The sequence below is a fragment of the Borostomias antarcticus genome, assembly GCF_949987555.1.
Source record: "Borostomias antarcticus genome assembly, chromosome: 9".
NCBI classification, from domain to species: domain Eukaryota; kingdom Metazoa; phylum Chordata; class Actinopteri; order Stomiiformes; family Stomiidae; genus Borostomias; species Borostomias antarcticus.
The window spans coordinates 4,996,861-5,021,122 of NC_140242.1; the positions used below are offsets into that span (position 1 = coordinate 4,996,861).

Sequence of the window (24,262 nt, forward strand, 5' to 3'; positions counted from 1 at the left end):
GGGTTTTATTTGATTTTATGTGTTGAAAATGCGGGGATTTTCTGAAGTTGCGGGAACTTTCTAATATTGTGAGAATATGCGAAAAATGCAAGAACCTGAGAAAAATGCTTTTAGATGAAAAAACAGAATTCCCCGAACTCTCTGTTCTAACTAGGCTACAGGAAAGAATAATTTTGAATGACTTCCTAGACAAACAAGTAGATAAAGAAAGCATACTACTACACCACAGAAAGCACTGGGAATGTTTTGGTCCTTTCCTTTTTATTTTCCAAACTCACTTGCAACAAGTGATCTCACTGTTGTAAACTTATGTTAAGTGCACAAAAAGAGCATGATCTTACAGTACTACTGTAATAACTGAATTGAGCACATTTTACAGCTTCATGTTTTTCTTTCTTATTTACACATTTTCTACATAAAAAAGTAAAGTGCAATCTGCACATTCGCTACACAAAAAAAGTGCAAACTGTAATGTCCTGAATGAAACAATGAGTAGGTCTACTGTGTTGCAGTGGCGATTGCTCCTATAAGCCAGGGTAAGCCTGGCTTACCCATACAAATCCAAATTAAACATGATTTTTACGCCATCTTTCAGTGAAAGAAGACACGGAAATCGACTTTCAGACTGTTTTTGACTTAAATGCGTCTTGTATTCTGCCATATTGCTTCATTTTCATCCGTGTTTAGCGTTTTGGTAGTGCTCCGTCGCCCCCTACAGTCCTCATGACAATACAGTCCACGTTACGGTCCGTTGACAGCAGTCTTACTAGCTCGTCATTCACTTAATGAAAAATGCGGGACGCATGAAATCAAGCACATTGAATCTATTAAAGAAAAGATTCAGCTCGTTGGCCCTCTCTCGCCCCCCTACCTCCTCTGGACCACTCTGTTTTGGCCTGTGATGGTCTTCAGCCCCTGCCACACCTCCCTACTGTTGTTAGCCTCCAGCTTACCCTCAACCTTGTCCTTGTAGCTCCTATGCGCCTTTCTCAGCTCCCCTTTAAGCTCCTTCTGGATGATCTTCACCTCTTCCCTGTTCTTGGCCATGAAAGCCAACTTCTTCCTGTTGAGAAGAGTTTTAATGTCCTTGCTAATCCACGGTTTATTATTGGAGAAGCAGCGCACTGTCTTTGAAGGGACAATGCTCTCCTCACACGTCTTGATGTAGAGAGTGATGCATTGGTCATCCCCAAAGTCCTCCGAGAACAGCTCCCAGTTTGTGCAGTCAAGACAGTCCTGTAGCTCCACCTCAGCCTCCCTAGACCACAATTGAACAGTTCTGATGGTAAACGGCATGCGCTTGCTTACTGGCTTTTACACAGGTGAGAGACTTATCAGGTCATGGTTAGAAGTGCCGAGGGGGGGGGGGGGGTGCGGTGGAGCTGTAGGCCGCCTTCACATTTGCGTACAGCATATCCAGTGTCTTCACCCCCCTGGTATAACACTGCACATTTTGGGTGAAGCCAGTCAGGGTCTTGGCTAATGTGACATGATTAAAATCACCATTAATAGCCATGAAAGCACCAGGGTGCTCTGTCTGAAGGCCCGCAATAGTAGTGTGGACGATGTCCCTGGCCTCCTTTGCCCTAGCCGAGGGCGGGATGTAGGCTACATAGACGATGGCATTTGGAAATTCGCGAGGCATGTAGTAAGGTCTCAAGCCTACTGCCAGTAGCTCAATATCAGGTGTACAGATACTCCTTTTCAGGGTTACGTGCCTGGGATTACACCATTTGTTGTTTACATACATAATAACCCCGCCCGCAGACTTTTTACCGCTGAGCGTCCTGTCCCGGTCTGCTCTCACTGCCGTGAAGCCGACGAGTTGCGTGTCCCTGTCGGGTTGTCTGTGCCTCCACGTTTCAGTAAAACACAGCAGGCTCCATTCTTGATATTCGCGTTGGCTGGTGACTAGTGTTTCCAGCTCGTTCATTTTCTTGTCATTCAACGACCTGACATTCCCAATGATCATCGACGGGACACACGGTTTAAACCTCTGTTTGCTCCGTCTGCTGCGTTCCTTTCTCTCTTTGAGTTTCTTCGCGGCGGTAGTCCCTCTCCGCGTGTAGCGTCTCACTCCCTCTGGGAGCTCGCTTCTCACCAGCACAATACCGTATTGGCTCCCCCCCTCTCCGTCCAGTGCCCGGAGGGCTTCACTCAGGTACCCTATAACTTGTCGCAAGTTCGACCTGATCTATGTACTAGTAGCCTACTGCACTTTATATTCACTCTAGCTAAGAGGAAAATGGACGCGAGGCTGGCCTAGAACTGACATAGAAAATAGTAGGAAGATTCGAGATTAAAAAGTTGTAGAATCACAAACAGACAGAGAGCTGCTGGGGCATGCGGCTGCTCTCATGGGCAGCGCTTCCGGAATGAACCCTGACCCCTAATCCCAACTGTTCTCTTGTTCACTAATCCTGACCCCTAACCCCGACTGTCTCCAGCCCCCGGGGCGACGCGTGGTGGCCTGGAACATGCAGGCCAAGGTGGACGTCTTCCTGTGGCTGGGCAGCTGTCGAGACTCCTCCCACATGTTGGACGACCTGCCTGGAGGGTTTGAGCCCACAGGGGGCGCCACTGAGGAGAGCCCCCCCCACTACCTGCTGTACAAGGGTGAGATCACACTGTCAAACATGATGCCCTGTCAACTTAGAAATATACGTTCATCTGACATAACTCTTGGTGCTCTGTTGATATTACCCATTTTAACTGAGTTTGTTCTACTTTTTCAGTAAAAATGTTCTTTAACACATTTCAAATTTGTTTACCGAACTTGGTTATCTGTGTTCCTGTGGAAATTATTCTTACAAATAAGTTCCTTTACTTAAATCTCCTAAGGCAACGGAATTCCCCACTTTTTTAAAGTAAGGTCAATGCGTCACATTTTACAGTGCAGGGCTGCAGTCCACCCTGAGAGCTGTCCTCTCACATGTGTCCTCCTCCACTCGCTTACTGGAGCTGACTGGACTCACCTCTGGAATGAAGCCCAGTCTGGCAGAGGCCAGACCATGCTCAGTAGGGAGCTGTGATTGTAGCGTAGCTAGCAGACCGTGTTCAGTCGGGAGCTGTGATTGTAGCGTAGCTAGCAGACCGTGTTCAGTCGGGAGCTGTGATTGTAGCGTAGCTAGCAGACCGTGTTCAGTCTGGAGCTGTGATTGTAGCATAGCTAGCAGACCGTGTTCAGTTGGGAGCTGTGCTTGTAGTGTAGCTAGCTGACCGTGTTCAGTCGGAAGCTGTGATTGTAGGGTAGCTAGCAGACCGTGTTCAGTCTGGAGCTGTGCTTGTAGCGTAGCTAGCAGACCGTGTTCAGTCTGGAGCTGTGATTGTAGCGTATCTAGCTGACCGTGTCCAGTCTGGAGCTGTGCTTGTAGTAGCTGACCGTGTTCAGTCGGGACCTGTGATTGTAGGGTAGCTAGCTGACCGTGTTCAGTCGGGAGCTGTGATTGTAGCGTATCTAGCTGACCGTGTCCAGTCTGGAGCTGTGCTTGTAGTAGCTGACCGTGTTCAGTCGGGACCTGTGATTGTAGGGTAGCTAGCAGACCGTGTTCAGTCTGGAGGTGTGATTGTAGCGTAGCTAGCTGACCGTGTTCTGTTGGGAGCTGTGATTGTAGCGTAGCTAGCTGACCGTGTTCAGTGTTCTACCCTCCTCAGACCAGCACCAGTTCCAGCTGCGCGCCCACATGTACCAGGCCCGCGGGCTCATCGCTGCTGACAACTCAGGACTGTCCGACCCCTTCGCCAGGGTCACCCTCCTGTCCCACAGCATGACCACAGCAGTACGCCCTCCTCTCACACTGTTACACTACCCCCCCCCCCACACACACACTTCTCACTCTCTCTCTCTCCCTCTCCCTCTCTTTTCCTCTCTCAATCAAATATGTTACCTCTCTCTCTCTCTATCAGATGTTACCTCTCTCTCTCTATCAGATATTACCTCTCTCTCTCTTTCTCTCTCTCTCTCCCTATCAGATGTTACCCCCCACTCTCTCTCTCTCCCTATCAGATATGTTACCTCTCTCTCTCTATCAGATATTACCTTTCTCTCTTTCTCTCTCTCTATCACATATGTTAGCTCTCTCTCTCTCTCTCTCTATCAGATGCTACCTCTCTATCTATCAGATATGTTACCTCTCTCTCTATCAGATATGTTACCTCTCTCTCTGCTTGACAGATCATCAATCAGACGTTGACTCCTACATGGAACCAGACGTTGGTGATGAGCAGTCTGGTTCTGCATGGTGATCTGGACCAGCTGGCACAGGAGCCGCCACGCGTCACCATCGAGGTCTACGATGACGATGCTGTGGTGAGAACCAGGATCTCCTCTCTGACAGTGTCTCCTGCAGTATCTCCTGCAGTATCTCTAACAGTATCTCCTACAGCTTCTCTAACAGTATATTCTACAGCATCTCTAACAGTATCTCTAACAGTATCTCCTACAGCATCTCTAACAGTATCTTCTACAGCATCTCTAACAGTATCTCCTACAGCATCTCTAACAGTATCGCTTACAGTATCTCCCCTACAGCATCTCTAGCAATATCTCTAACAGTATCTCCTACAGTATCTTTAACAGTATCTCTAACATCTTCTACAGCATCTCTAACAGTATCTCCTACAGCTTCTCTAACAGTATCTCCTAACAGTATCTCCTACAGCATCTCTAACAGTATCTCTAACAGTATCTCCTACAGCATCTCTAACAGTATCTCCTAACAGAATCTCCTACAGCATCTCTAACAGTATCTCTAACAGTATCTCCTACAGCATCTCTAACAGTATATTCTACAGCATCTCTAACAGTATCTCCTACAGCATCTCTAACAGTATCTCTAACAGTATCTCCTACAGCATCTCTAACAGTATCTCCTACAGCATCTCTAACAGTATCTCTAACAGTATCTCCTACAGCATCTCTAACAGTATATTCTACAGCATCTCTAACAGTATCTTCTACAGCATCTCTAACAGTATTCCATACAGTATATCCCCTACAGCATCTCTAACAATATCTCTAACAGTATCTCCTACAGTATCTCTAACAGTATCTCTAACATCTTCTACAGCATCTCTAACAGTATCTCCTACAGCTTCTCTAACAGTATCTCCTAACAGTATCTCCTACAGCATTTCTAACAGTATCTCTAACAGAATCTCCTAATAGTATCTCCTAACAGTATCTCCTACAGCTTCTCTAGCAGTATCTCCTACAGCATCTCCTACAATATCTCCTACAGCATCTCCTACAATATCTCCTACAGTATCTCCTACAATATCTCCTACAGTATCTCCTACAGTATCTCCTACAGCATCTCCTACAATATCTCCTACAGCATCTCCTACAATATCTCCTACAGTATCTCCTACAATATCTCCTACAGTATCTCCTACAATATCTCCTACAGTATCTCCTACAATATCTCCTACAATATCTCCTACAGTATCTCCTACAATATCTCCTACAGTATCTCCTACAGCGTCTCCTACAATATCTCCTACAGTATCTCTAACAGTATCTCCTAAGAGTATCTCCTACAGTATCTCCTACAGTATCTGTAACAGTATCTCCTACAGTATCTCTAACAGTATCTCCTACAGTATCTCTGACAGTATCTATAACAGTATCTCTTACAGTATCTTTAGCAGTATCTCCTACAGTATCTCTTACAGTATATTCTACAGTATCTCTAACAGTATCTCCTACAGTATCTCTAACAGTATCTCCTACAGTATCTCTAACAGTATCTCCTACAGTATCTCCCAACAGTATATCCTACAGTTTCTTCTACAGCATCTCTAACAGTGTCTCTAACAGAATCTCCTAACAGTATCTCCTATAGTATCTCCTACAGTATCTCTAGCAGTATCTCCTAACAGTATCTCTAACAGTATCTCTAACGGTATCTCCTAACACTATCTCTAACATTATATCATACAGTGTCTCTAACAGTATCTCCTAACAGTATCTCCTATAGTACTCCTCTGCTGCAGCCACTCTTAACTGTGGGGTTCCTCAGGGTTCCATTCTGGGCCCCATCCTGTTTCTACTGTTCATGCTGCCCCTAGGATCTATTTTTGCCAAACATAATATTTCCTTCAACTGCTTTGCTGATGATGTCCAGGTTTACATGCCCCTCAAAGTCAAAAGTACGAACTCTATGCAGCCATTGCTCGACAGTATATCCTACAGTACCTCTAACAGTATCTCTAACAGTATCTCCTACAGTACCTCTAACAGTATCTCTAACAGTATCTCCTACAGCATCTCTAGCAGTATGTCCTACAGTATCTCCTCTCTCACAGTATCTCCTACAATTTATCCTAACAGTATCTCCTCACAGTATCTCTTACAGTGTCTCCTAACAGTATATCCTACAGTATCTCTAACATAATCTCCTAACAGTATCTCTAACAGTATCTCTGTTTGTATTTCCTTTGTCTGTTCTATGTAATGTCTCTGTTGCACTTTGAAGCAATACGGTACTATGCCCAAGACAAGTTTCCCCACGGGGACAATAAAGTATAATCAATCAATCAATCAATCAGTATCTCCTCTCTCATAGTATCTCATACAGTATCTCCCCTCTCACAGCATCTCCTAACAGTATCTCCCTTCTCTAACAGTATGTCCTCTCTCTAACAGTATATCCTGTCTCTAACAGTACCTCCTGTCTCTGTAAATGACTCACCATCAGTGTGTACGACCATGTCTGTGTCTCTCCGCAGGGCAAAGCAGAGTACCTGGGCTCTACGGTGGCGGTGCCCATGGTCATGCTGGCACAGAAGCCCTATCGCCCTCCCCAGCTGCAGTACAGCCCTCTCCACTGTGGGGGGCAGTCTGGAGGCGACCTGCTTGCTGCCTTCGAGCTCATTCAGGCAGGCAGAGACACAGAGTGAGAGCGAGCTGCATGTCCTGTGTGTTCTTCTGAAGATGTCCAGTCACGTGTTCCCTGTGTTGTGTTGTAGATGTTGGAGTCTGGAGAGGAGAGCGTGCCAGACCTGGAGGGTCTGGAGGGACAGATCTGCCCGGTTCCTGACAACATCAGGCCGGTCCTTAGCAGGTATCGGCTGGAGGTGAGACACGCGCAGGGCAGCCGCGTCGCCAGGTGAGGCTAGGCGTGTGGTGGCTCGGCGCTGAGGCGTGTGCTGTGTGGTGTTCAGGTGCTGTTCTGGGGCCTGCGGGAGCTGAAGAGGGTGCAGCTGCTGTCTGTGGACCGGCCCCAGGTCTTCATAGAGTGTGCAGGGAAAACGCTGCGCTCCTCTGTCATCCAGAGCTTTAAGACCAACCCCAACTTCACAGTCCTGGTGGACGCCATCGATCTGGTAACACATCACTGAATACTGGTAGTAGCCTGGTAAACTCTGTAAAATACATAGTAGCCTGTTAAGAGAAGGCTCTTTTTCGACAACCTGGACCTTATTTACGGCATATTATAAGACGTTTGACTCACCGAGATAACTTTGGTGTAATTCGGAGGCCTGTAGAAGAAATTTAAAATCCAGCGCGAGCCAAGTATATCCATGTAATGGCGGCGGACAGGGCACCGAGAATGCAGCTTCTAAAAAATTTATTTTCTGCTGCGAAACGGTTGTTTTCAACAATCTATTTTTACGAATCGCTAGTTGTGCTTCCATAGAGTGAGGGATTGTTGTGGTTTTCACATGCCTCTGTAATATGCTCTTTAGAAATTTCTTTAGAAACGGAATAAAGCTTCCCCACTTGCTCCAGCACGCATGCGCACAGCGCGCAGACTGGCTATTCTCCGTCTGTAGGCTACATTCGCGGCTCACATTCTCTACACTACGACCGGCTTGTTGGTGCCTGGAATATTGTGTGCTATATGGCTGAATATTTATCAGATTTTGAGGATATAGAAGATGACTTAGAATATGATTGAAGTCGATCGTAGCGTAGAGAATGTGAACTGCGAGTGTAGCCTACAGACGGAGAATAGCCAGTCCGCGCACTGTGCGCATGCGTGCTGGAAGAATGTGAAAACCACAACAAGCCCTCGCTCTCTGGAAGCACAACTAGTGATTCATAAAAATAGATTGATGAAAACAACCGTTTCGCAGCAGAAAATACATTTTTTAAAAGCTGCATTCTCGGTGCCCCGTCCGCCGCCATTACATGGATATACTTGGCTCGCGCTGGATTTAAAATTCCTTCTACAGGCCTCCAAATTACACCAAAGTTATCTCGGTGAGTCAAACGTCTTATAATATGCCGTAAATAAGGTCCAGGTTGTCGAAAAAGAGCCTTCTCCTTTAAACTCCATAAAATACAAGACACATGATTCTCCTCCCTCCCACTCTCCAACTCTCCCTCTCTCCTCCACTCCTCTTCTCTCCTCTCCTCCACTTCTCTCCTGTCTCTTCTCTCCTCTCTCCTCTCCTCTCTCCTCGTCTTCTCCCTCCTGTGCAGGAGCTTCCAGAGAACGAGCAGCTTCACCCTCCCCTGTGCCTCAGCGTGGTGGACTGGCGAGCATTCGGACGCAGCACGCTGGTGGGGAACCACGTCGTCAACAACCTGAGACCCTTCCTGTACACACCACCCCCCCTGGTCCTGCCCACAGATGTGACCACGCCCACACACGCTCCGGCGCTGGAACAGCCAAGCACAGAGGGTAAAGATCATTAACAGTGTGATGTCACTAGGCTGCTATTGACCCCCCAGTAGACTCACAAGTCAGTCTCTAAACGCTGCGCTCAACTAGAGACTGAAGACATTCGTCCAGATTTTGATGCTAAAAGTGGGTGGAAACTATTTGAGAGATTGAATACAAACCTGCATTGCATAACCAATCCAAAGTATTTAGGGCGGTCCTTCCTAATGGGGCGACGAATGTTTTGTTTAGTTTTGATTCTCCACTCCAGTTTATTTGGAGGATATTATTTCCGGTAAGAAGGGCCATTCACCCTATTGGAGATGTAGGCAGTGGTTCTGATTGGTAGTGTCGGTTTTAGGTGCTGTTCTAGCAACAATTTTCAATGGAAATGTCTCCCGACTTTCGGAGGCGGAGATCTAAAATTTGTTATCGCGAGACCTAACCCCCCAGCGTTGGTTTTGTACATGAAATTACATTTACATCACATGTGTCCTGTGTGTCAGGTGTGTTTGTTTTCTTTGCCAGGGGTGTCCTGTGTCTCAGGTGTGTTTGCTTTCTATACCAGGGCTGTCCTGTGTCTCAGGTGTGTTTGTTTTCTATACCAGGGCTGTCCTGTGTCTCAGGTGTGTTTGCTTTCTATACCAGGGCTGTCCTGTGTCTCAGGTGTGTTTGTTTTCTATACCAGGGCTGTCCTGTCTATCAGGCGTGTTTGTTTTCTATACCAGGGCTGTCCTGTGTCTCAGGTGTGTTTGTTTTCTATGCCACGGCTGTCCTGTGTGTCAGGTGTGTTTGACAGAAGCCCCATCATGGCGATCCCCCCGGAGGAGTGCCTCGTCACCATGGAGCTGGAAGACCCTCCCCCAGCCACACCCACAGCCACGACCACCACTAAAACACCAGCTGAGAAGAAGAAGGTGACAGGACAGAGAGAACCACAAACACACACGCAAACACACACACGCACACACACGCACACACGTACACAAACAAACACAGACACACACACAAACAAACACACACACACTCTGTCTCTCTAATTTAACCCTTTCATGCCTGGCAGGACGTGGGGAAGAGCACGAGGAGGTCGACAAAGAGGAAGAAGCGCACCATCGCAGACGAGTCAGCGGAGAACGTCATCGACTGGTGGTCCAAGTACTATGCCTCCGTGGATAAGGTCCAGCAGGTGACAGCAGAGAAGCAGGGCGGGGTCGCAGGGAAGGACAGCAGCTTAAGACCCACATGTCAGTTGAAGCTGAACAGATGTGATCGTTTGTCTTGTAGGCGAAGCAGAAAGACGGCCATCCGTTCCCTCAGCTGTATGACAGTGGTGAGTATATTCAGATTCAGATATGACTCATGTATGATTCCCTCAGCTGTATGACAGTGGTGAGTATATTCAGATTCAGATATGACTCATGTATCATTCCCTCAGCTGTATGACAGTGGTGAGTAGATTCAGATTCAGATGTGACTCATGTATCATTCCCTCAGCTGTATGACAGTGGTGAGTAGATTCAGATTCAGATATGACTCATGTATGATTCCCTCAGCTGTATGACAGTGGTGAGTAGATTCAGATTCAGATGTGACTCATGTATCATTCCCTCAGCTGTATGACAGTGGTGAGTAGATTCAGATTCAGATATGACTCATGTATGATTCCCTCAGCTGTATGACAGTGGTGAGTAGATTCAGATTCAGATGTGACTCGTGTATCATTCCCTCAGCTGTATGACAGTGGTGAGTAGGACGGTAGAATGTTTACAGTGTGACGCAGTGACTCAGTGAGTCAGCAGTGCAGACTGGACTGAACACCTGTGTGACGGCACCCTGCTTTACTCCATGGTACTACAGTATACAGTATACATGGTACTACAGTATACAGTATACATGGTACTGGAGTATAAAGAATGCATGCTACTACAGTATACAGTATACATGGTACTACATTATACATGCTACTGCCGTATACAGTATACATGCTACTGCCGTATACAGTATACATGGTACTACAGTATACAGTTGACATGGTACTACAGTATACAATATACATGGTACTACAGTATACAGTATACATGGTACTACAGTATACAGTATACATGGTACGACAGTATACAGTTTACATGGTACTACAGTATACGTGGTACTACAGTATACAGTATACATGGTACTGGAGTATAAAGAATGCATGCTACTACAGTATACAGTATACATGGTACTACATTATACATGCTACTGCCGTATACAGTATACATGCTACTGCCGTATACAGTAAACATGGTACTACAGTATACAGTATACAGTTTACATGGTACTACAGTATACAATATACATGGTACTACAGTATACAGTAAACATGGTACTACAGTATACAATATACATGGTACTACAGTATACAGTATACATGGTACTGGAGTATAAAGAATGCATGCTACTACAGTATACAGTATACATGGTACTACATTATACATGCTACTGCCGTATACAGTAAACATGGTACTACAGTATACAGTATACAGTTTACATGGTACTACAGTATACAATATACATGGTACTACAGTATACAGTATACATGGTACGACAGTATACAGTTTACATGGTACTACAGTATACAGTATACATGGTACTACAGTATACAGTATGGTACTACAGTATACATGGTACTACAGTATACATGGTACTACAGTATACAGTTTACATGGTACTACAGTATACAGTATGGTACTACAGTATACAGTATGCATGGTACTACAGTATACATGGTACTACAGTATACAGTTTACATGGTACTACAGTATACAGTATACATGGTACTACAGTATACAGTATGGTACTACAGTATACATGGTACTACAGTATACAGTATACATGGTACTACAGTATACAATATACATGGTACTACAGTATACAGTATACAGTATACATGGTACTACAGTATACATGGTACTACAGTATACAGTATACATGGTACTGCCATACACAACATACATGGTACTACAGTATACAGTATCCATGGTACTACAGTATACAGTATCCATGGTACTACATAATACTGTATACATGGTACTGCCATACACAACATATACGGTTTGACAGTATACAGTATACATAGTATTACAGTATACATGGCACTGCAGTATACAGTATACATGGTACTACAGTATACAGTATCCATGGTACTACAGTATACAGTATACATGGTACTGAAGTATACAGTATACAGTTTACATGGTACTACAGTATACAGTATACATAGTATTACAGTATACAGTATCCATGGCACTGAAGTATACAGTATACATAGTATTACAGTATACAGTATCCATGGCACTGAAGTATACAGTATATATGGTACTACAGTTTACATGGTACTACAGTATACAGTATACATAGTATTACAGCATACAATATCCATGGCACTGAAGTATACAGTATACATAGTATTACAGTATACAGTATCCATGGCACTGAAGTATACAGTATACATGGTACTACAGTATACAGTATACATAGTATTACAGTATACAGTATCCATGGCACTGAAGTATACAGTATACATGGTACTACAGTATACAGTATACATAGTATTACAGTATACAGTATCCATGGCACTGAAGTATACAGTATACATGGTACTACAGTATACAGTACAGTGTATTATGGCATTTTGACATGAGATATTGTGGTCTCTTATCACACACGTGTGTTTCAGTATCTCCCTTCCAAAACTTGCTCTCCGATGGAGTAGACTCCTTGGGTAAGGAAACTACACAGATAGCCATCTCGCGCTGCAGACTTTCACTTCACTCTACATACTATATACTATACACTACACACTATACACTACACAGTTAGCTGACTCATGCTACAGGCTTTCACTTCACTCTACACACTATACACTACACACTACTGTACATACTATACCGTACAACACAGCATACACTGCATACTACACACTACAGTTAGCTGGCTCGTGCTACGGGCTTTCACTTCACTCTTCACACCATACAGTATACACTACACACTACAGTATACATGCTACTGCAGTATACAGTATACATGGTACTGTAGTATACCGTATACATGGTACTACAGTATACAGTATCCATGGTACTACAATATACAGTATACATGATACTGGAGTATACAGTATACATGGTACTGCAATATATAGTAACCATGGTACTACAGTATACAGTATCAATGGTACTACCGTGGTACTACAGTATACAGTTTGTATAGTATTGCAGTATACAGTATACATGGTACTACAATATACAGTATCCATGGTATTGCAGTATACAGTATATTGTATACTCTAGTACTATGTATACTGCATACTGTAGTACACACTATACACTACACACTATACACTGCACACTTTAGACTACACACTATACACTACACACTATACGCTATACACTACATTATAAACCACACAGTTGGCTGGTTCACGCTAGGGGCTTCATTTCCTTCTATGCTTTCTGAGATCCTGGAGATCTCCCCTCTGTGTGCTCTGGTGTGGAGATTGACCTGTATGCTGATGACAGTGGTGTGGAGATTGACCTGTATGCTGATGACAGTGGTGTGGAGATTGACCTGTATGCTGATGACAGTGGTGTGGAGATTGACCTGTATGCTGATGACAGTGGTGTGGAGATTGACCTGTATGCTGATGACAGTGGTGTGGAGATTGACCTGTATGCTGATGACAGTGGTGTGGAGATTGACCTGTATGCTGATGACAGTGGTGTGGAGATTGACCTGTATGCTGATGACAGTGGTGTGGAGATTGACCTGTATGCTGATGACAGTCATGTGGAGATTGAGCTGTATGCTGATGACAGTGATGTAGAGATTGAGCTGTATGCTGATGACAGTGATGTAGAGATTGAGCTGTATGCTGATGACAGTGATGTAGAGATTGAGCTGTATGCTGATGACAGTACAGTACAGTATGCACATGTCAGCACTGAACAGCAGGCCGCAGCAAAACTCATCAATGCACTGGGCCACATCACAGCTTGGCTCAACCAATCATGCCTTCAACTCAACATAACTAAAACAAAAAAGCCATGTACCACTCCAGATCCAGACATAATGTTATCAGGAGCAAAACTACACATTGTCTTTCTCTGAGTTTAAATAAAGTCCAGTAGAGGGATGTGTTACTATTACACCACAAGAGTTTGTGTCTTTTGTTTGCTTTATTTTTAATTGTTTTGTAGGGCTGCCAGTTTAGCGTGTATAGTTAATTAATGAATTAAAAAGGCTCCATGTAAGAGGGTGTATATCAGCCAGTCAGTTTTAAGAGTTAGAACATTTTCTGATTTCTGGACAGAGGTTCTCTCTCCATTTTGGGGTCTTTTCAAGTGGGTTCACATTGATTATGTTTATGGGAACACATAAATTGACATTAAACTGAAGCTAACGCTATGTTGTGGCCGAGGTTCCAGGAAGAACCACAGACACAGAAACCATGATGTTTACAGGAAATAACTTAACCTCAACCGATTTAAATCTTGGTCACTTCCTGTTATAATATGAAGTTCTCTTTGTGGTGTAACAGTCTATGTACTGCATGTGTGCATCAGCATGTGTGTGTGTGTGTGTGTGTGTGTGCGTGCATTTGTTTGTGTGTGTGTGTCTGTGTGTGTGCGTGCGTGTGTCTGTGTGTGTTTTGGCTATATTAAAATGGACTCTTTCTCTCATTAAACCAGTCAGTGGACAGCAGGATGGTGACAAAAAGAAAAAACAACCCAAAGTGAAAGAACCGCAGGAGCAAACTAGCAAACTGGCAACACTGCAGGTACATACAACACTACTGCCTGGTAGGGTTAGGGTTAGGGTTAGGTTAACACTACTGCCTGGTAGGGTTAGGTTAACACTACTGCCTGGTAGGGTTAGGGTTAGGGTTAGGTTAACACTACTGCCTGGTAGGGTTAGGTTAACACTACTGCCTGGTAGGGTTAGGGTTAGGGTTAGGTTAACACTACTGCCTGGTAGGGTTAGGGTTAGGGTTAGGTTAACACTACTGCCTGGTAGGGTTAGGGTTAGGTTAACACTACTGCCTGGTAGGGTTAGGGTTAGGTTAACACTACTGTACTGTCTGGTAGTGCCACAAGGTGATGAAAACACAATGTGAACCCATACAGCTGTATGACAAGGAGCTGGAGGCGGAGTTTGGTCCCTTTGATGATTGGGTAAGCACCTTCGAGCTGTTCCGGGGCAAGGCCAATGAGGAGGAGGGAACCAGCGAGGAGAGGTTGGTGGGGAAGTTCAAGGTGAGAGAGCCTACGGCACGGTTAAAACACTGCGCCTACCACACCCAGCACCATGTTGAAAGACCACTGACAAAAAGTAGTTTGTAGTTTTATATAAAGTATAAAGTCTATAGAGTTGTATATAGAGTATAAAGTCAATTTCTCTGAGATTTTCCCATGCAATAACAAAATATAAAGGCTTTGTAGTGATATCACTGTTGCACCTACTGTATGTTTATTTCACAAACCTCGTTTGTTTCACTTTTTGTGTTTTTATCCCTTGCTTTGTTGTATTGCTGATTGATTGTGAAGCACTTTCTTTCTTAACTTTGTTAAGGTGATATATAAATTATGTTTAATATATTATTATTATTATTATTATTATTATTATTATTATTATTATGTAGCCAATGTCAGTTTGAAGGTAGCCAAAACAGTGATGGGTGCAAGGAAAAGTTAGGCTAGAGACAACCAAGAGAAAGTGTTCAATAAAACAAATTTGTCCTCCATCCTAATCACAGTCAACAAATATTGTGCTATGCAGGTAACATGCTTCTTAGGCGAAATTGAATTACATCCAGCATTTCACCCAAACTGTTCCAGGTTGGCATCTCTCCCACACCAGCTAGAGCTGGAACAACAGTGGGTTCCTGCCAGGCTGGAGGGGGAGACCCTCCTGAGAACACGGAGACCCCTCCGTATACATTACATTACAGTCATTTAGCAGATGCTTTTATCCAAAGCGACTAACAATAATTGCATTTAACGTAGGAAAAGCCAGTGTATAACTACTTACCAGAACACAAGTGCATCTCCTTTCTAAAACAAGTGATTAAGAGCATAATCTAGTGCTGAAGGCAAAGTGCAAGAATAGCAATCTAAAATACAATAGGTGCTTAAGAGAGACACTATTCATACTGTGGCACCCGGGGAGAATACCCTGGCGGCTGACCTGAAAGCAGCGAATGTCCACACAAAACGGCCGGGTTAACAGCCCTTCTTAGGGCCTTTATTCACTCACAAAGGTGCACAACACGGCCGGGTTAACAGCCCTTCCTAGGGCCTTTATTCACTCACAAAGGTTCACAACACGGCCGGGTTAACAGCCCTTCCTAGGGCCTTTATTCACTCACAAAGGTTCACAACACGGCCGGGTTAACAGCCCTTCCTCAGGCGTTTATTCACTCAAAAAGGTTATTCACTCAAAAGGTTTATTCACTCAAAAAGCCTCCGGGTCCTTGGGGTCACAAAAAAGAGAGACAGATTAGTCTTGGGCTTTACAATGGTACAACGTTACCTGTCGGTACACACCTCGCTACCAAAGCCAACTTCAAGGTCCTCTCTTTTGAAGGCTCCCCAGGTCGTTTGCTGATAAGCCGCACCTGATGTCCCTGACGGCTGGTGATCTGACGCAACGGCCATCAATTACCTGTCCTAGAGGATGGCAGGGGCGGGGCTGAGCTCTCGGGGTGCCACAATACAGATGAATAGTGACTTTAACCAGCCTGTTGTCCACCCAGGGGCGCTTCTGTCTGTACAAGCTGGCTGACGATGACGCAGAGTGGGAGGAAGCTCCTGACCCCTGTCGGTTCAAGGTGAATCGTGGGATCCCTCCCAACTGCTCCGTCAAAGCTCTTGTACGCGTCTACATCGTCTCTGTGAGTACTGTCCACTCTGTTAACATCTCTGTGAGTACTGTCTACTGTTAGTCTGTGTGAGTACTGTCCACTCTGTTAACATCTCTGTGAGAACTGTCCACTCTATTTACATCTCTGTGAGTACTGTCTACTGTTAGTCTGTGTGAGTACTGTCCACTCTGTTAACATCTCTGTGAGTACTGTCCACTCTATTTACATCTCTGTGAGTACTGTCTACTGTTAGTCTGTGTGAGTACTGTCCACTCTGTTAACATCTCTGTGAGTACTGTCCACTCTATTTACATCTCTGTGAGTACTGTCTACTGTTAGTCTCTGTGAGTACTGTCCACTCAGTTAACATCTCTGTGAGTGCTGTCCACTCTGTTAACGTCTCTGTGAGTACTGTCCACACTGTTATCATCTCTGTGAGGACTGCCACTCTGTTATTGTCTCTGTGAGTATTGTCCACTCTGTTATTGTCTCTGTGAGTACTGTCCACTATGTTTCATCTCATTCTAAAAGTCTAGTATATTTTACAGATGGAGAGTCTGTGCTCTCTGTTGATAATACTGCCCCTCCCTAGGCCTCCAACCTCCACCCCGCAGACCCAGATGGGAAGTCTGACCCGTACATCGTCCTGAGGCTGGGCAAGACGGAGATCAAGGACAGAGACAATTACATCCCCAAACAGCTCAACCCAGTCTTCGGGAGGTGGGAGATTCGAAAAGACTACATCTTTAACATGTCAGACTAGTCCAGACTGTCCTTCTATAACATGTCAGACTAGTACAGACAGTACATCTATAACATGTCAGACTAGTACAGACAGTACATCTATAACATGTCAGACTAGTACAGACAGTACATCTATAACATGTCAGACTAGTACAGACAGTACATCTATAACATGTCAGACTAGTACAGACTGTACATCTATAACATGTCAGACTAGTACAGACTGTACATCTATAACATGTCAGACTAGTACAGACAGTACATCTACAGTATAACATGTCAGACTAGTACAGACAGTACATCTATAACATGTCAGACTAGTACAGACAGTACATCTATAACATGTCAGACTAGTACAGACAGTACATCTATAACATGTCAGACTAGTACAGACAGTACATCTATAACATGTCAGACTAGTACAGACAGTACATCTATAACATGTCAGACTAGTCCAGACTGTCCTTCTATAACATGTCAGACTAGTACAGACTGTACATCTATAACATGTCAGACTAGTCCAGACTGGCCTTCTATAACATGTCAGACTAGTACAGACAGTACATCTATAACATGTCAGATTAGTTCATTTTCAGTGTAGAACATGTTCTCTCTTCTCTTAGTACATCCCAGGGTTGAGACCTATAGACCTCCTCTCGCTGTCCTCTTCTCCTCCTTTCCCCCTCTCCTCTTTTTCTCTTCTCCTCCTGTCCTCCTCTCCTCCTCCTCTACTCCTCCTCTCCTTCTCCTCTCCTCTACTCCTCTCCTCCTCCTCTCCTCCTCATATCTCTTCTCCTCCTCTCCTTTCCCCTCCTCACCCCCCCCTCGCCCCCTCTCTTCCCCTCCCCTCTTCTCCTCTCCTCCTCAGGTCTTTTGAGATCCAGGTGACGTTCCCAAAGGAGTCCCTGTTGACAGTTCTGATCTACGACTATGACATGGTGGGGGGTGATGACCTGATCGGAGAGACCAGGATCGATCTGGAGAACCGCTTCTACAGCCGGCACCGCGCGTCCTGCGGGCTCCCCACCGAGTACTCCGTGTGAGTGGTCCAGTGTAGCGGAGGTGGTTCGGAACCACACTATAATCGCAGACATGTTGTACTGGCGTGAGAGTATTTGTTCATGCGCAGCGGGTCTTGGTTTGCCCCGGTCAGGGACGGGTACAACGCGTGGAGAGACTGTCTGAAGCCCTTAGAGCTGCTGACAAAGCTGTGTAAAGACAACTGTCTGGACGGGCCGCACCTCGGACCAGGCCACATCACCATCGCAGACAAGGTCTTCACTGGGAAGACTCTCTTCATAGATGAGGGTAGGGTATGGTGTCAGCCTGGAAAGACCTCTTAGATGAGGGTAGTGCATGATGTCATAGATGAGGGTAGTGCATGATGTCATAGATGAGGGTAGTGCATGATGTCATAGATGAGGGTAGTGCATGGTGTCATAGATGAGAGTAGTGCATGGTGTCATAGATGAGAGTAGTGCATGATGTCATAGATGAGGGTGGTGCATGGTGTCATAGATGAGGGTAGTGCATGGTGTCATAGATGAGGGTAGTGCATGGTGTCATAGATGAGGGTAGTGCATGGTGTCATAGATGAGGGTAGTGCATGGTGTCATAGATGAGGGTAGTGCATGGTGTCATAGATGAGGGTAGTGCATGGTGTCATAGATGAGGGTAGTGCATGGTGTCATAGATGAGGGTAGTGCATGATGTCATAGATGAGGGTAGTGCATGGTGTCATAGATGAGGGTAGTGCATGGTGTCATAGATGAGGGTAGTGCATGATGTCATAGATGAGGGTAGTGCATGGTGTCATAGATGAGGGTAGTGCATGATGTCATAGATGAGGGTAGTGCATGGTGTCATAGATGAGGGTACTGCATGATGTCATAGATGAGGGTAGTGCATGATGTAATTTTTTTCAATTTTTTTTTCAATGTATTTATTAAATTTTCACAAAGTACAGCGGAACAATATAATAACACAATAATAGTACCAATACTATTACTTTTCAAAAAGAACAAATGACATGCCAGGGGTCAGTAGAAAAGAAAGAAAATAACTTAAATGAAAGCATTAAATTGAGAGCACAGATTCACAGTCTTAATAGCTTTTTTTTAGTTGTAGAACTTATAGTTTTAACATACATCTCCATATCTTTTCTGAGAACAAGAAAGTGAGGTTTCACTTTAGAAAATGTACACTTGTGTATATAAAAGTTGGCAAACAATATAATAAGATTAATCAAAAAGTATTCTTTGTCAAATGTTGTATTGAATCTTAAAAAAAAAAAAAAAAACTTTTTCTAGACAAAGCTCAAAGTTAGATATAATATTCTCCAAAATAAAACTACAAACATCTTGCCACAATTTACGGGTATACATGAAGTCTCCGACATAACTTCAGACGAGGCACGGACGTCAACGCTGGGCTAATCGGCAGAGGCTAATCAGTCACACCCCGTATGACGCAACCCACCAGCTGACTGTCAGCTGTCATAGCATTGGTTCAGCTCGCTAGAGCGCATGTATTTAAGCTGTCATTGTTCGCTCTTGCCATTACTGCTGATCGCTGTATCTGCATGCTCTCTGCTCTCGCGTTTCGTGCTTTTGTTTGTTGTTGGTGCGTTGCTCACCCTGCTGCCCGCGATGTCCTCTCCGGTCCGTGGTTTGGGGGGTCCGTTTAGTGGCGTCGTGAGCGGCCTCTCACTGTTGTGCATATTTGTGGTTTGCGTTGTGGTTCAGTTGTGTCGCGTCGCTCGCGTAGCTTGCGTTGGGGTCGTAAAAGTTCATCTTTGAAGCGTTACCGCAGCCGCCAGCTCTAGGTTCATTCATGAGCCGCTGATGTCACAGGTTGTTCATGCCTCGTCCACCGCATTACTGTTGTTGTTTTGTCTGTGCGCCGGGTGCTATGTCACCTATTGAAATGTTAAGTAAAACACCATTACTATTGAATAATTGATACACCCAGACAATGTTTTTATCAAACCAACCTATGAAAAATAAAGATCTATTTTTGTAAATTATATTTCTGTTATTCCATATTGAGTAGCGATGTGGTGAAAAATTGTGTTTGTATATCATAGACCATGCAAGCAGTGCTTGTTTGTGGAAGTTGGAATGGCAAATTGGAATTTTTTCAATGTTATAATTTCATACTAAAATAAATTTCAAACCACCAATTTCAGAGAATATATGATTAGGAATGCAATTCCACGTCGAATTAGGTTTAGATTTTTTAGATATTGCTTGATCCAATTCATCTTAAAGGTGCTATTCAAAATATCAAAATCAAGAAAATGCAGGCCCCCATTCTGATATTTATTCATGACAACAGATTTTTTTTTAATGTAATGTGTTTTATTTTTCCAAAGAAAATGAAAAAGTAGCCGATCTATGTTTTTGATTGTTGTGGTATCAATATATGTCAGAGCAGCATAGGTCAGCCTAGAAATGCCCTCTGCTTTTGTTATTAAAGTCCTACCTTTCAAAGACAAATCTCTTCGAAGCCACTGATTAAATGTCCTTTGTGTTTTATCTATAATTGGGGTAAAGTTTAAAATACTCCTAGTTTTTTTTATCCTTGTTAATAAGAATCCCCAAGTATGTCACTGAATCTTTGACAGGAATGTTTGCAATTAAGCGAATAACAGTGTCTTTTACAGCTAATAGTTCACATTTGTTTACATTCAAGTATAGTCCAGAAGCCTTAGAGAAAACATTAATTATATTAAGAGCACCTACGATCTGAGCAGAATCTTTCAAAAAAAGAGTGGTGTATAAAGCTAGCTGGCTTATTATAATTTCTTGATCCGCAATTGCGATACCTCTAAGTGCTTGTCTTAATATGAGTGGATAATAGCTGGGTAACAAGGAGGAAAAGGTAGGGAGAGATTGGACAACCTTGTCTAATACCTCTGTTTACATCAAACCGAGAAGTTGTACCCGAATTTAATAGAGCTATTACCATTAGCATATAGGGTGCGAATAGTTCTGCAAAAAAACTGCCCAAAACCACATTTTCCAATGAATTGAAAATAAAATCATGTTCATCAGAGTCAAAAGCTTTATAGAAATCTAGGAAAAAGATGAAACTGTTATCATTAATTAGTTCAGAGTAATCTAAAATATCTAACACCAATCTAATATTATTTGCTATATGCCTATTTCTCATGAATCCAGATTGTGTTTCATCAATGGTGGAGTCCAAGACAGATTTAAGCCTGTTAGCAAAGGCAATTGCTAACACCTTATAATCACTATTTAACAGACAAATAGGGCGGCAATTATCAATAAGCAGTACATCCTTATTAGGTTTTGTAATGAGTGTTATCAAACCCTGTGTTAATTTAGGAGGAAGAGATTCATTAGAGATACTTTCTATAAAGACATTCAATAAGAAGGGGGCCGTTCAGCAAACGCTCTATAGAACTCGGATGAAATTCCATCCACCCCAGGAGATTTGTTCAGCTTGAGGCTATTGATGGAATCAGTAATTTCTTGTAGAGTCAATGGAGCATCACATAGCTCTCTATCTATAGTATTAATGGGATTAACCTCAATAGATTCTAAAAAGGAGGTAGCAATATTGTCAGAATATTGAGATGTATACAATTCGCTGTAGAAATTAGAACAATACTTAGAAATCTGTTTAGGGTCATCACATACATCATTGCCAATTCTAAGTTGTTGGATAGAGTTAACTCGAGTGAAATTTTTCTAATAAAAAAAAAAAAAAGCCGAAAAGCCCCCTCCGCTTTAAGTCTATAGATATTATCAAGTTTATTCTGATATTCAGCCAGAGTTATCATTTCGCCCACTGAAAGAGTCTCAGGGGACTTTTGGGAGAGAGAGGAGATGGTAGATATTACATTCTCTTCACCTATCCTCCTTGATTTGGCCAGGTCTGAACTATATTTTCTCAAGTACTGAGCAACTTTGAACTTCAAAAGTTCCCATTTACTACAATACTTTTTTTCAATTTGAGCCTCATTCCAGTATCTCTGAATCAATCTCTTTAACTCCATCTTTACAATTACGTCTTTCAAAACGGATTTATTTAATTTAATTTAATCAGACAGGGGTGTTGAGTGTGATCGTGGTTAGTTGATGGTATCAGACAGGGCTGATCGTGGTTAGTTGATGGTATCAGACAGGGCTGATCGTGGTTAGTTGATGGTATCAGACAGGGCTGATCGTGGTTAGTTGATGGTATCAGACAGGGCTGATCGTGGTTAGCTGATGGTATCACACGGGGCTGATCGTGGTTAGTTGATGGTATCAGACAGGGCTGATCGTGGCTGTGTCTCGTCTTCCAGACCAGTCTGTTGAGTCATACGAGCACCTGGCTCTGAAGGTCCTGCACTGTTGGGCCGAGATACCCGGGGTGGGCTGCCGGCTGGTGCCAGAGCACATTGAGACGCGCAGCCTCTACCACAAAGCCCGGCCCGGCCTGGACCAGGTACATCATCCTGTTCTGCCTTATCCTACATTAGCTCTCCGCTCCACGCTGTTCCACATCCCATTGTGTGTTTGTTTGTTTGTGTGTGCGTGTCTGTGCATGTGTGTGTGTGTGTGTGATTTGTGTGTGTGTTTGTGTGTGTGTGTGTGTGCCAGGGCCAGGTCCAGATGTGGGTGGACATGTTTCCCATGGACATGCCTCTCCAAGGCCCCTCGGTGGACATCTCCCCACGCAAGCCCAAAGGGTCAGGCTCTGCCCACTCTGTCAACTGATCTAAAGCTTAAAGAGATAACTTTGTAATTATTAAATATCCAGGGGTTTCTGCTAATAGTTTATGAATTGGCCTTATTAGCAAGACCCAAATAATCATATTTGTGACATGAGACTGTGAATTTATTATTTAAAATGTCAGTGTACTGGCTAGTGTACTGCTACTGTACTGTAGTCTACTGCTAGTGTACTGCTACTGTACTGTAGTGTACTGCTAGTGTACTGTAGTTTTTACCACAAGCGGAGAAGCTGCCAAAGTGCCGAGTTATCTCATGCAGCTTTAATAACAGTGGCTAATTGAAACTTGTGTATTGTGCGGTATAGTAAAAGCTGTGTGTGTGTGTGTGTGTGTGTGTGTGTGCGCGCCTGCGTGTGTGTGTGTGGCGTGTGTGTGCGTGCGTGTGTGTATGCCTGCGTGCATGTGTGTGTGTGTGTGTGTGTTCAGGTATGAGCTGAGGATCATCATCTGGAACACAGAGGATGTGGTTCTGGAAGACACCAACTTCCTCACAGGCCAACAGTCCAGTGATATTTATGTGAAGGGGTGAGGACAGCCGCTGCATCGCCCGCCTCTACTCGGCTCCCGATGGTCACGGAATAAACACACTATTTGCTCTGTTTAAAATGCATTCCTACCTCTCTCTGTGATCTCTTTCCCTCTCCCCTCGCTAGGTGGCTAAAGGGCTTTGAGGACGATCGCCAGGAAACCGATGTCCACTACAGCTCTTTGACCGGCGAAGGGAACTTCAACTGGCGCCTCGTGTTCCCCTTCAGCTACCTGCCGGCTGAGAAGGTGGTGGTCGTCACCAAGAGGGAGAGCATCTTCTCCCTGGACAAGACGGAGCAGAAGCTCCCAGCCGTGTTGGTGCTACAGGTCTGGGACTTTGATAGGCTGTCGTCTGACGACTTCCTAGGTGAGACAGACACGTTCCTCAGCTCTGATCAATCAATCAATCAAAGCTTTATTTGTATAGCGCATTTCATACCCAGAGGCAACACAATGCGCTTTACAGAGAACAAGGGAGGTGGGCATACGACCCACTCTACATATTCCAGAGGGAAGCAAAAAAACAGTAATCACCCGGGGGCCAGATAAGTGAGCTGTAAAAATTCTTCCCTGACCCCTCTCAACAAGGCGATCGAGCAAGCTCCAGGAGTATGTTTGTCTACCGGCTAAGAAAATTTATGAAGCAATACATTGCATTGAATTACATTTCAGAGTGAGAGAGGCTAAAAGCATCATAGGAGAAAGAATATTCTACGGACATGCTACATAATCCACAGT

General features: G+C 44.0%; 1 protein-coding gene across 1 annotated transcript in view; it reads left to right on the plus strand.

The window, feature by feature from the left end:
- The window catches only part of fer1l6 (fer-1 like family member 6), a gene marked incomplete at its 3' end in the record, with an annotated part of 41,883 nt that overhangs the window by 9,339 nt on the left and 8,282 nt on the right, over positions 1–24,262 (plus strand). Inside the window, exons 14-35 of the mRNA XM_084443556.1 lie at positions 2,448–2,616; positions 3,655–3,779; positions 4,175–4,309; positions 6,730–6,879; positions 6,970–7,077; positions 7,165–7,326; positions 8,429–8,630; positions 9,138–9,155; positions 9,396–9,526; positions 9,673–9,795; positions 9,894–9,939; positions 12,325–12,369; positions 14,333–14,421; positions 14,768–14,896; positions 16,396–16,533; positions 17,096–17,223; positions 18,116–18,286; positions 18,401–18,555; positions 22,565–22,707; positions 22,863–22,951; positions 23,423–23,521; positions 23,650–23,891. Coding sequence (XP_084299682.1) covers positions 2,448–2,616; positions 3,655–3,779; positions 4,175–4,309; positions 6,730–6,879; positions 6,970–7,077; positions 7,165–7,326; positions 8,429–8,630; positions 9,138–9,155; positions 9,396–9,526; positions 9,673–9,795; positions 9,894–9,939; positions 12,325–12,369; positions 14,333–14,421; positions 14,768–14,896; positions 16,396–16,533; positions 17,096–17,223; positions 18,116–18,286; positions 18,401–18,555; positions 22,565–22,707; positions 22,863–22,951; positions 23,423–23,521; positions 23,650–23,891 — 2,797 coding nt within the window. The remainder of the gene's footprint in view (positions 1–2,447; positions 2,617–3,654; positions 3,780–4,174; positions 4,310–6,729; positions 6,880–6,969; positions 7,078–7,164; positions 7,327–8,428; positions 8,631–9,137; positions 9,156–9,395; positions 9,527–9,672; positions 9,796–9,893; positions 9,940–12,324; positions 12,370–14,332; positions 14,422–14,767; positions 14,897–16,395; positions 16,534–17,095; positions 17,224–18,115; positions 18,287–18,400; positions 18,556–22,564; positions 22,708–22,862; positions 22,952–23,422; positions 23,522–23,649; positions 23,892–24,262) is intronic.